Genomic DNA, 13,714 nt, shown 5'->3' with positions numbered 1-13,714 from the left:
CTGGAATTTGACTTTCTTGCTGAGCTAGCATAAATCATCTTGTTGCTCCTTCACAGATAGTCTTAACTTTCACAGTTGCTGGTTCTGTTAGCTTTTTAGAATGTGTAAATCAAGTAGAGGAACTGTATTCTGGACTACACAGTGCTGTTTGAGAAAGACCCCAATTGTATTAAAAGAATTCCACTTCCAGTACTGTGACTAGAACTACTTAATTCTTAGTTTCAGAGGACAGTAGAGTTCAGGATACAAAACCTCAATGCTGGCTTGACTATAAGTCAAAGGATACATGTTGGCTAGTGGCGTATTACAGGAATGACACTTGCTTCTAGTTTGTTTTTCCTGTAAAATAGATGTATGTGGTCTTAGTTAAACTCCAGGATAATTATTCATAAAGAAGCATAATGTTAGTGACAGATCATAATATGTTTAGCTGCTAATTACTACTGCTTATATTATTGCTAATAACTTTAAATAAATTTTACCTTTTTTCTTTTTAAGAATGATAAACCCAGAAATTTCCTCTACTAGCCCAGTACACAGCTAGCTATGGTGGCTGAAGTTATGAAAGGAAGACTTGGGAGTCATGGGTGTGAAAGGCTAATCTGCAGTAACCTGTGAAAGTTACTGTGAAAGTCAAAGGTTATCTGCAGTAGTTTGTGCCTAGGGAAAGCAAACCTAGTTGTCTTGAATGATTGGGCAGTTGATCCTTCACAGAGGGATTAGATGTCTGAATTCCTTGGCTCTTGCCATGATGGAGGAGCTTGCATAGAACTGTAAATAATGTAAGTTGGAACAGACCCCTGAAAGTCAAAAGGTCCAACCCTGTACTCTGAGTAGGCCTACTTTAGGGACAGATCAGGTTGGTCATCTAAACATGAATTGTGGAACAACTGATACATATCAATGTTTAGGAGTTTGAGTATTTCTTCAGGCTGTGGGTAAAAATATGTGAAAAGTTCTTACCTTTATGTCTGCAAACATAATGTCTTGGCACATGGCTTAATCTTTAACAGCCCACTTTGATATATAGCTTGATCAGTTCTTGTTCAGCTCTTCCAAAAGACCTCTGAGTCTACAGCAATTTTTCTTCTTTAGCCTAATGTTTAACTGAACAGGGGTATCCATGGCTACCTGTTGAAGTCTCTTTGACTTTACTTTTTATAGTGAGAGTTATTATTTTATATTATTTTATAGATCTGCACTCTTACTTGTTACACCTTAAATACTTCCTAAGGCAGATGTATCTTATATGGAAATACATTTAAGATGAAGCTTGTTCAATTTGGGATTGTCTGATATACTCATGATGGAAAAAGGCTGGACTCTTTCACTGTTTATAGATCCTTCAGTCCCATATTTCCATATCCAGGATATATTAAAATATCCAGAATTTTTGCTTTTGACTAGATTTGTTGACATGTTGAAGAATGTTTTCTGTAATATAATAGTTTCTCATTATTCTAATTCTGGTTTGTGGGAGGTACAGTGTTCAGCCTCTCATGTAGTGTACTTTATGCCAAGAGATTACTGTATCAAATTACTGTATAAATGGGAAAAGACATTCCTGATAAATATGTATGTGTATTTGTATGGCTGGGAAACATTATGAAAGGGTCACTGCACAGTCAGCATGTGAGCTGGCTTCAGCTTGTTGACTAAGAAAATCCTAGTGTCTTCAACATAGAGCAAGAATTTTTTGCATTTTAATACTTGATTATGTTCAGAAATAATGTAAGGGCAGCTAAACAGTGAGAGATTTAATCTGCACAGCATATGAAGGGACCAAATGCAGCATTTTCAGTATAGTAATGCCTAAAAATGTGAGATGCACAAAGTGTGGGTGTGATACACTTTCTGCACATACCTCATGTTTGTGGTGAGACTTCAGTCACATGAACCAGATTTGTTTGTTATCTGTGTCCAGTTGTTTACAAACTTCTTACCCAACTCATTCAGTTTGTTTTCCTTCCATGAGATGTCATGTATATGGGCATATATATACATCCTTTGTTGGAATTCATGTATGATTCAATTAAAGGAAGACAGTTTTATTGAAGTACATAATCAAGAAACTTCTGATCATTCTTTGATTTTAATGAATTATATGCTCTCCAGGCTGTGGAACCTGGCACCACATGTTGCATGAGTGGATGGTGCTGGCTTATGTTGTAGTTTTAGTTTAAATCCCAATGGCCAGTGAGCTGCGATTAGCTCTCTAACCCAGCAAAAGAGAATTTGCTGTTCAAGTTTTCCAAGCAGATTTGTGTAGTCTGTCAAAGAACAAATAGATTACCAAGGGATTTGATGTGGCATTTACTGGTAATGGGCCCTTACTGCTGCAACAGGGGAACAAAAATAAAGTGTTCTTTTAGATGCTGTTGGAAATAAAAGGATATCGTCGTAGTGAATTTAGTACAGGGACTCTTATGCACTCCCAACTAGGTGCACTGCATGGACAGTCACTGAGGCTTCATTTCCCCAGCAGCATAAACTGCCAGGCAGCTGACCCTGTTTGTGAATGTCTATATTCAGCTGCATAATCCTGACCCATCTCCTGTGCTGAAGTGGTACTTGGCTCACCCATGCTGGTATTTTATCTCACCAAGTTAACAGAAAATATTTGAAGGGTGGAAGGAGGAAAAGTCACATCTGTTTTCTGTCAACAGTCTCATATTATGGTTTGATGCTGTGGTTAAGTTGGTCTAGTAGTCAAGTGCTGTCGTGAAAACAGATCCATCACTCTTCCATCTTGAACTAGCTCACCTTGGACTCCTTAAGCTTTAATGCAGTGTGAAGAAAGCGGCAGCATCATGTGGGTGGGATAAGACCATCCCTTTCAGTGACAGCCATTAGAGCCATTTACAGTCAGGTAGCATCAAAATATTCCTTCAGTACCTGCTGCTCAGTGGTTCTGCATTTGTTTGGCATGTGTGGATACACTAAGAGCTCTGTCATCTACCAGTGTAATGTTGATGCTCTGATGCCAGCTGTCAGGAGGCAGGGTTCTGAAATGTGTTGGCAGTGACCACTATTTCTTGCACTGTTTGCCGTTTTGCAGAACAACGGAGCACATGAAATAAGATGCTAGCTTACTTTTTACCCAGTCCAAACTTGTATTACTAATGCTTCTGTTAATGAAACAAAATATGTAGTAGTTGATTTTTAAGAAAATTGTAAGTCTCAGAAAGAAAATTTATCTGACATAAGTAAATACTACTGTAAAGAAAGCTGTCTATTTAGTAAATTGCTGAAGTTAATGAGCTGTTTTGTAAAAGGAAGCTTTTCAAGTAAGGTGAAAAATACTAAAATTATATGTAACTATTTGCTCTGTAACAATTAGATGAATTTTTTAAGCTCTTAAGTGAAAATTTCTTTTGACATATTTGAGAAGAGACAAGTTTTCTATTTATAGTAGGACTTCAGAAAACATCTTTCAGAAAAGGGGAAAAAAAATCTTACTTTCCAGTGAAGAGCAAAATGTAAACTCCAGACAGCAAATATCTAATAAAAGACAAATAAATTTCAAAAAGGCAAAAGAAGCTTACCTCTGCTTGTAGAAAATACTGAACCAGTTCCTATTCAGAACAAACTACTTTTCTTTCTACTTTTGCTGGTATGAATGCAGAAATAACTTTTCTCATTATTCCAAAGCAAACTTGATAGCAGTTAAATCATAAGACCTTACAAATCTTTAAACTTCAAAACTTCAGTGTGAATACTTGTGCTGAGAAGAAAGGAAAAACAGTTCTATAGGAATTGCCTTCCATATATTGTGTTTTTTTTATTTTTAAATCATTTTTAAAGTATTGCTGTTCAGTTGCAGTGTGGGCGAAGGTATCACTCTCAGGAAGTCAGGAAAAGCTCAGATAATTTCACGAAGAAAGAATTTTTAAAGATCGGTAAACATTTTTCAGGGAATCCAAATAAGATCTTTTTAGAAAATAAAACAACTTCCTAAATTATTCATGGTGATGGTGTTTCACAGTTTCCTTAATTGAATAATTGTGGGTTTATGCTTCATGAATATGAACCAGTGGTGGCTTAAGATAGCTCTGACTGAACATCCTAATCAGTCACCTTTTTGTTTGTGTTGTCTTTGCATTTATTTGATTCCATTAATGTAATGCTTCGGTAATTATATCCCTTGAGAAAGACTTTGTAGTCCTTAGACAGGAAACAGTATGTTTGCAGTTTCTTGTGTATCCTTGACCATTTTTCCTGTGTATAGTTTAAGAATGACAATACTCTTCTCATTCTTAGATATTTTCTTTCTAAGGATCATGATGGTGTTACTCTTACGCTGCATTGTTTTATTAAAGGACATTTTTCTGCTTTAAATGCATCCAGTCAACTGCGAGTATCCATTTACTCCATAAGGATTTAATTTGGAGTATTTCTACTAAGAATATTTTACAATCTATTGCACATGGGAGTCTTTCCTATATATTATACTGTTCATTTTCATATTGCAACTAATCATAATATTGTGGGTTTAATTCTCTATTTTGCCTGTTGGCATTATGCTTAGCTATGAGTTAAATACTTGCTTTTAAATTTTTATGTAAATAAATAAGCCATGTATTTGTCTGAAATTAGTCATTGTAGTTTGATTCAGATCACTTGAGAGCTATTGTTTTATACATAGCTGCAAAGATGACAAAAATATCCATCGCCAAGGTAGAAAGTCATTGTTTTCATATGCTTCTTGTGTTGATGAAAGTAAAATGTACTGAATTCATACCTTTAGAATATACCTGTATTTTCAGAAATTCAGGCTTGCATCTTACGCCTATGAGTAAATAAAGATTAAGCTGTCAAGATCAGGTTCTGTGATATGCTGATATGTTAAGTGTACATCACCATAGCAGATTTTTATGCTACCTAGCTAACATGACTAAGTCCCATAAAAAGGTTCTTATTAAAGTGTAAAGGTTTTTCAGGCTTTATTCCAAGACAGTCTTTAATACAGTGAATTGTCGAGATTGACAATGAGTGCATAAATATAATAATTTCATTTTGAGATGACACTTTCCTGTTAGATTGCATACTTCACTAATTAGCTTATATGCAGAATAATTTCCAATAGTCTCTAGAAAGTTATGGTTATAACTTTGCTTTCTATTCATCCTGCCACAGCTTTGAATCTGTGGTCAGAAAAGGTAATACTTCTTTGTGGTAATAGTTCTACTGATTCCTAACAAAATTTTAAAAACAAATTGTGTTGTTTGAAAAATATTTAAGCTCTTTCTTTTAAAATGTAATGTTGGTGACTAAGCAGAAATCCGCCTTTACTTTCAGTTTGCCATGTAGGCATCAATTTTGAGGGCTGGTAAATTCACATCAAATTCCGATTTTAGATTTGCTATTAGAATAAAGGAAAATAATTTGGGCTAATTTATCCACTATAAATAATTTTTGTAGCATGTGTTTCTTTTTCCAGCATATCTTTTGAGGTATGTGGGAGAGAAGGTTTCACAAAATATTTGATACAAACAATAAAGTCATTTTTCTTAAAAGGGCATTTCCAACAAAGGAAAGTCTACAAAAATCTCTAGAAATGTGGGAACACTTCAGTAGCATTCTCCCACCTCTACTTAGGGAAATCGGGCAGAATTTCAATTCATTAGTATGTATCTGTTATCTCAGTCCACTCAAAATTCTTTTACAAAATTCTTTCATTGAGTTTTGGTTAGCATGGGCCTGGGAGAGTTGTACAGAAATTCTGTATCCTGATAGTAGTTTTGTAAAGGATTACTGTAATCTCTAGTTATGACTTTTTCGCGGCTGGCGTACTAGATGTTTATGGGATAAACATCCAAACCAAATAGTTCCTATTTTAGGTATTTCACTAGACAACTAAATAACTAAGCAGAAATTAAGCTGTGAAAATAAATCCTATTTCAGCTGAACAGATTGTTACACAAATGTTAATGCCTGCATGCATGTAGAGACAGACAGTAAGAGAACAAATCCTTCTCTTTTAATCTGATAGTTAACAGTTCATATTGAGAAGTATTGCTTGCCACCCTCCCTGTAGGAGGTAAAAACTTAATCTCATGTTCGATTTGCATGATTATCTTTACCCTTAACAGCTCTGAATTTAGTTTTATATGCAAACCTACTGACATTGTCTTGGCATCTATTCTTTGCTGGAATTTGGTTTTGATGTGTGTTCAGTAAAAAAAAGTAATACTAAAAATACCCCCCAAACCCAACATGTAATACAAATTAACTGTATTACTTTTAGTAGCACATATGAAGCCCGCCGGCATGAGTTGCAGTAAACTGCTGATGTTCAGTTGGTAATGCAGCTTTTGCTGCTCCTTTAAGTAGGTCTTCAGAGGGATTTAAGGAAATTGGTAATAATGACATGGTACCAACATGCGAGTGATAGGCATCACTGTATGTCTTCCTAAATAGATCATGTTCTGTGCTTAATCCCTGTTTCTTTGTGCCTCTGTAATTTTGAGTTTGGGTAACAACTGTCTGCTTGACTCGGTGTTGGCAGAGCACAATTGATAGTGTTAAACTTTGCGGTAGTGATAGTGACAGGAATACTTATCCATCAGCTGAAGAGATATTTTTATAGATAATTACTCATTTCACTCTCTTTGATACACTGTTTAATGATCAGTTGGCTTTTATGGCATTTATACCAAAATCGTTATGGTCCTGCAGTTCCTTACCTCTTCCAACCTTCCCCAAAAGCTAGTTTGTAGAGAAGCCCTCATTCTGCCCTGCTTCTTCCAAAGAAAGTGCAGCATTCATGGTTCAGATACTGAATTGCTTTCAGTTCCAAAATCAAAAGTTTATCTTTAAAAACATGTTTTGATTTCAGTACTAGGTGTCACATACGTATTTTCTACTATGAGCTCAGAAATTAGTATGAACATGTTATTTGTGAAGTGCTTGATTCTTTGAGGGAGTCTTAACTGAAGGCTCCGTGCTTCAGAGGCTGCTTGTCTTCCTTTTTAGTCTGACAAGACCTAATAAGTTAATCTCTTGAGGTGTGGGTATGACTCATTTCTCTGTTACACAGCCAGATAGCAGGATAAACTAACCCTCACAAAACTCTCTGCTTGCGTAGCTAGATTACTCCCCTGTACTCTGACACTTTATGAGGAAGTTTGGGTATGATTTAATCATGTAGCGCGCAGTGTAGTCCTACTCTAACAGCAGATTGAATACTTTTCTAAATGTGAATCGATCCTTAACTAAGTAACATAGCAATGTGGGGGATTGGTTTTAACTGTGTGTAGTTGATTGGAAGTACTGTGTAATTTTTGGATTGATGAATGGAATTTGGCAAGGATTACATATGTGAGTATTGAGTACAATTGTTGCCTCTTATTTATTAGTTAAGCTTGTAATTTGTTCATTAGCAGTGCTATGCAGCTACATCTAAAAATAAAAATGAAAAGTTTTGTTTTTCTCAACTTTTTTCCCTCAGTTATCTTTACGGATTGACACTGCCTGGCACAGGACTTGTACTATGCACTCTCCAGTGGCCTTTGAGAAAGGCTTTTCAGTCTTTGTTGACCCATTTCCTGGATTAGTCTGGCTAAATTATGGATTATTTTCTCTATTGAGCTTTTTCTTGTGTCCAGTAATTCAAGAATGGCAGATTGGCATAATAATGTATTCTGTAGTTGAGTTTCCAAATCCATGTTTATAACTCTTTACAGAAGTCTGAAGAAGTTAGTGATAATATTTTGATTTCTTGCAATATAGAAGACAGCTAATAATTTGTCAAGCACACTTTGGGTTTTTTTTTAATCATGCTTGAATAAATACTTAAATTCTAGAACAACAGGAAGCAGGCAGAATGATACATTTGTTGCTGTAGGATGTCAGATAATTTAGCACAAATTACAGATTCTTTAAATACTTGACAACAGTGAAGGTCAGGAAGCCTCCATTCAAAATTTTCCAGCATATGTATAATATTTTACAGGATGTCTGTCTCTGGACTGCAAAAGAGTAATCTGTAAAAATCAACTTGTTTATTGTTTTTCGTGTTGTCTCTTTATGCCCTGACAAATTAGCATCGGATGTAGTGTGGAGTCTCAAGACCAGTATACGGTTCAAGGTTATAGACTGACACAATTGTGCCTTGTAGCATAAGGAAACTGGGCTCAGGCTGTTATTTGGAACTGTTTGTTTTCAGTAAATAGCATGCAAGGCTGGAAACAACATCTGAGTGGACTGGTCAAATAGTTTAATCGAGGTTTAAAAAAGGAAAGTAATTGAAAGTGTTACTGTTTATAATTTGATTCAGTCATATTGCTGATATTCCTGAAAATATATATTGCGAAGTATTTGTGGAACAATAATCTTGTGTTGAGTTAGTGGTGGTCATCATGAAAATAAGAAAATTCTAGATTAGATGTCTGTATTGTACACTTGATTTTATTTGTCTTGTATTCTTATGTATTGTATACAGAGCAGTTAAAAAAAAAATAGAAAAAAAAAGAGATGAGAACACCTGGTACCAATGAAACTGTGGGCTGTAATAGTTTTTTCAGTCACTGGAAGTGGTTAGCATGGGTTTCACTGTTCAAGTGTGTTTCCAGACTGAGTAGTCTGTTTTCAAGAAGTTGGTCAATACTGGTGATTAGCTTCTTAACAGAGGAGCGCTTTTATTGTGCAAAACAAGTCCCCAAACAAAACTTCCAAAACTTCAGAACCTCTCATTAAGTATGTATTAATTTTCCTTAGGCTGTGAAGCTTTCATTCAGGAAAGGGTAAGGGCAAGTGAAGCTCTCACTTTAAACTGTTTTTTGTGAAAGATACCTTGGGGAGAGGAGGGGCAAGGTGAGGTGGGTGGGGTGGTTTGGAATTGTATTCTTATTTCTTGGAAATTATTTATGCATTTTTAAATGAGCTCCAAAATATGTAAGACGAGTCAAATACTGTCATTGTTGTATATTCATTTGTGTTGTAGGTACATTGCAGAAATGAAAATAATATTGTTTTCAAATGCAAGTGCACAAGATTTCTAGTCTCTTTTTCTGTTTCTGCTGAAATGTGTCTAGTTTCAGTGAGCTGGCTTTCTCCTTTTTAGGCATCTCGAATGTAGATAATGGTAGAGAGAATCTAGAAATAACACTTAGATAAGAGATTCAATCCATTGAAAATTCCAGGTTCAGCTTGAAGTTAACATCTGTAAAGTTCTGTTGGTTACGTTAGGTAATTATCTCATGTTTCCCACACAGGTTTCTTTTGGTATTTGGAATTAGCCCAGTTGCGCAGACAGGGCATGCCAGTCTCTGTCCAGCACTTGGCCCTGCTGAGGTGTTTCCTTGTGCAGGGATTTTAGCCAGTGATAGATTACATGGCAGTAACGTGCACAGTTCACTGCTGCTTTTAACTGCTTTTCCCAAGGACCGGCTTAACTTGGACATGGGATGGAGATTGCCAGAATGGAGAGACAAATGCTGTCTATCCCTTTTGATATGTGAGCAGTTGGCCAGTGAGCTTTCCTTGTCCCTAGCAGCCTGCCTCCTTGCTTTGGTAATGTGTTTTGTTTGTCCCTGTTGAAACTCACAGAGAAGGTTGGATATTTCCCAGTGCCCTTCCTTTTTTTTCCCTGCTATTCCTTAAAAGACCTGCTGATTTATGAGAGAGGTGTGTTTAAAATCTTTCCATTTGGTTTCTTCCATAAGTTATGCAAATAAAGCAATGCTTTTGCCTAAGTCAGCAAAGCTGGGGCTACATCAAGTGTATTCATATCACAGCAAACATTTCAAATTAATCTTTCATGGCCAGTTAAAATGCAGTGAAGATCTGAGACACTTAACTAACAGAATGTAATAAAAGCTTTGCAGTAAATATTCTGTATGGCATAAAGTTTATGCATGCTAAAAATAGTCATCTTCAGTATCAAATTATCTTGGTGCTGATAAAGTTACAATGAGAAATGCCTTTGAGAAGTACAAACAGAAGCTTTATCTGCAGCCAATAATATTTAGGAAAACAGAACTAGTTTTCCTAGTGAAAGTCTCACAAACTGTGTCACCACTGCTTAATACTTTAAATTTAAAAAAAAACAGAAAAAAAAACCCCACACCTTATGTTTATTTCTGATTTTTTTTCCCGTCTTTTTATTTCAGTAAGTGTTGGCTTTTGAGTATGGTCCCTTTGTCCTCCAGTAAAACCTTGAGAGGAAGATGGAACTTGTGAACTCCAGGCTTGCTGTAATTAAGTTCAGATGACAGTCCTGTTGTTGGGCAGTTTTGCATAAAATGGGCAGTTCAGGTTTTTAAACTCTTGCACGGACTTCTTCCTAATAGAATCATAGATTCATAGAATCATAGAATAGTTAGGGTTGGAAAGGATGTTAAGATTACGTAGTTCCACGGGCAGGGACACCTCACACTAAACCATGTCACCCAAGGTTCTGTCCAGCCTGGCCTTGAACACTGCCAGGGATGGAGCATTCACAACATCCTTGGGCAGCCCATTCCAGTGCCCTGCCACCCTCACAGTAAAGAACTTCCTCCTTATATCCAATATAAACTTCCCTTGTTTAAGTTTTAGTCCATTACCCCTTGTCCTACCACCACAGTCCCTAATGAAGAGTCCCTCCCCAGTGTCCCTTCAGATGCTGGAAGGCTGCTATGGCAGCAGTTTATAACTTTCTGTTCAGTTGTATATATATCCTCATACATACACAGAAGAAAGGTTGCTTTTTCAAGTTAGCTTCTAACAATTCACTGATGGATACTGTTTCATTCACATGAGGAAACTAGTTTGATTTTTTTTTTTCTTTTAACGCTATCCATACAGTTTGTTTTACACTAGCAGAATATTAATTATGGCCCTAAAAACAATAGCAAATAGTAACTGACTTGGCGTTACAACAAAGCCTCTGTCCTTGATTCCTCTCAAATCTCTGACGTTAATTTCATGAGCCTGTCCTTTCAAATCTTGGTGAATGGAGTTTGAAAGCACAAGCCATTATACTATTGACTTGTTCATCCTAAGAATTGTCTTTTTCTCAACAACTCTCTCTGAATCCTTGTCCCTTTATATTGAACCAGGCTCCACTCCAGCGAAACAAATCTTCATGCAACATCATAGTAAAAAAAAGAGTTGTCAATTTGTGTAATAAAAATTACTTAAGCAAAACAAGGTGTTAATTATCCTGTGAATATAGTGGCTCTCCTTAGTCACACTTACTGGGAAGATTATTGTAAGATAAGCAGTAGCTTTATAAAGGTAATACAGTCTGTCTTACTGATAACAGAAGCTGTGTCCTCAGGGGAACATCATACATTCCAGGGTATTTCAGGAAATTTCATAAATTTCAGCATATCTCATGTCTCAGACATGTCTGGTTCTCAGGATGGGACTTTGTTATAAAGGAAATGTATTTTTGGTTTTCCCTGAAAGCACATGGCTTTGTCCCTTAGGTAAATTATATTGTCTTAACCCCCACCCCCCACCACCAGCACCCATCATCCGATTCATGAGTGCTACCCTAAATTTCGTGGGGCTTGTTTAAACAGATCTTCTTTAACATATTCTTCTAATGACATGTATTGTTTTACTGCCCTTTTTTAACCTTGTGGCTCCTAGAATGCTACCCATGGATAAATTATGAATGTATTTCTAGGAAGTCATTGCCATTTTCTTTTGAGCTTGGCAGTGTGTTTTTTTGGTTTGGATTTGGGGCTTTTTCCCCCCATTGAGATACATAAAGGTTTAGAAGTTAAGCCTGGATCAGTGACCAGAATGGAATTCTAGCTACACAGAAGGCTATGCAGAAGGTACACATAATACTGTTTGAAGTCATTAAGCATTGCTGGGATTTGTGCTGAGAAGAGGAAATCCTTGAAAGTGGTACAGGAAGGGAGATATGATATATTTGAAATGTAGAACTATATTCAGGTAGTATTTTAATAACCTGATAAATAGAAAAGAAGCTGCATGAGTTAATAAATAAAGAAGTAGAAAAACTTGGGGTTTGGCAGTTTATGAATTTATCATATGCTTTTTTGAAAATTTCTTCAGAAAATGTGGTGAATGTGATTTTGATTCTTCTTCTGATATATTGCTACTTTTTTCTTTTTCCTTTTCCTTTTCCTTTTTTTTTTTTTCTTATAGGAATCCAAAATGTACTCAGCTTATTCTGTGCTGTGCTTACAGAAAATAAGGTTCTCTTTCACTCAGCAAGTTTTCAGAGGCTCAGTGATGCCTGTAGGGCTCTGGAGTCTTTGATGTTTCCCCTCAAATACAGGTGAGTGCAGTTTTGATTCTTTGAACTCTTCAACTAATTTTATAACCCATTTTATAACTTAAATTACATTATCCTTAACAGAAGGAGCTATGCTGTTTTTGTTCAGATAAGCAAAGGTTTTCATAATCATATATACAAGTCCTAGTCTGTACACATAATTTGTAACAATCTGATTGCATCATAACAGTGGAAACAATTAAAGGAGAAACATCCTACCTACAAATACAATAGAAACCCTAGTCAAAACATCAGTTGGATTATACAACATGACAGTGGTGATCCATGAGTAAATCCATGGAAAAGATATTGAGGAGATCTGGTAATACTGTGCAATAAGAGGAGGTGTGTGGCAGCAAAACAAGAGACTGGAGTCATAAATTGTAGCAAGGGAGAGAGAGGCTGATCATGAGGATAACAAATCAGTGGAACAGAGCCTGTGGAATTTCCATCCCTGTAGGCTTTAGGACCTAGCTGGACAAAGCCCAGGACAAGGTGATCTGGAGTCAGTCTTGCTATGAGCTATAGGTTGGAATAAATGTTCTCCCGAGGCTCTTTACAGCCCAAAAGATTCTGTGGTTTTAAGATAACAGCTACATTACCTTGTGTCGCAGTTTTAAGTCACTGACAAATATTCACCAGAGAATGATTTTAAAATAACAAATTGACTCCAAAAAGCCACATCTGAATTATGAAATGGAAAACTGAATGTCAAGCTATTTGGGATTTTTTAGAAGACATTTAATTCTGACTCATCTGTTTCAAAACATGCTTGTATTTTAATAGTGTGTTTTTATTTACAATATTTCAGAGTTGGGCTTAATTTTTAATATAGAATAAGAAGGGGGAAAAATGGAAAGTGAGTTCTGGAATATGCTTCTTCATGCTAAAATAGTCATGATTGTAAATTTTTGATAACTATATATATATAACAAATATAGCGTCCGTATAACATAAAAGTTACAAATATAAATAGGCTTCTCTTATTTTGCAAAATAGATATGTTTCCAATAAGTTGTAGAATCTATAATATAATGATTTCTGGAGTTTATATGACACATGTTCTTTTAAGAGCATGTCAATTTATAAAGAAGTATTAATATTTTCATTTTTTGTTTTTAAAATACAGGCATTTATAGTAAATTTAATACGTAACATAAGTTTTTTTTTTTTCTCAAGAAAAAAGGTGCCCTATGTAGAAGGATAGTCAGAAGCTTTTATTTTATTTTGTTTATTCTTTTCACAGTTATCCCTATATTCCAATTCTTCCTGCACAGCTATTGGAAGTTCTCAGCTCACCAACACCTTTCATAATTGGCGTACATTCTGTCTTTCGCAATGACATTCATGAGCTTGTAAGTATGTCTACTGAGCAATATGTATAGTCACAGTGTTACCAGTCATGTTTAGTTGAAGAGATGTTTATATGGACAATTCATATATGTTTAAAATATTATTGTAGAAAGCAAGGCAAGA

General features: G+C 35.8%; 1 protein-coding gene across 1 annotated transcript in view; it reads left to right on the top strand.

Moving 5' to 3' along the window:
• Window positions 1–13,714, top strand: part of SBF2 (SET binding factor 2) — a 260,718-nt gene that overhangs the window by 135,848 nt on the left and 111,156 nt on the right. The window contains exons 7-8 of the mRNA XM_057418287.1: window positions 12,109–12,241; window positions 13,485–13,593. Of these exons, the coding sequence (XP_057274270.1) occupies window positions 12,109–12,241; window positions 13,485–13,593 (242 nt within the window). The remainder of the gene's footprint in view (window positions 1–12,108; window positions 12,242–13,484; window positions 13,594–13,714) is intronic.

This window comes from Pezoporus wallicus, unplaced genomic scaffold (assembly GCF_028554395.1).
Source record: "Pezoporus wallicus isolate ANWC-B61680 ecotype Strahan unplaced genomic scaffold, APGP_CSIRO_Pwel_v1 contig_2025, whole genome shotgun sequence".
Taxonomy (NCBI): domain Eukaryota; kingdom Metazoa; phylum Chordata; class Aves; order Psittaciformes; family Psittacidae; genus Pezoporus; species Pezoporus wallicus.
Note: the sequence above shows the minus strand (reverse complement) of the source record. Positions and strands in the feature narration are given on the sequence as shown.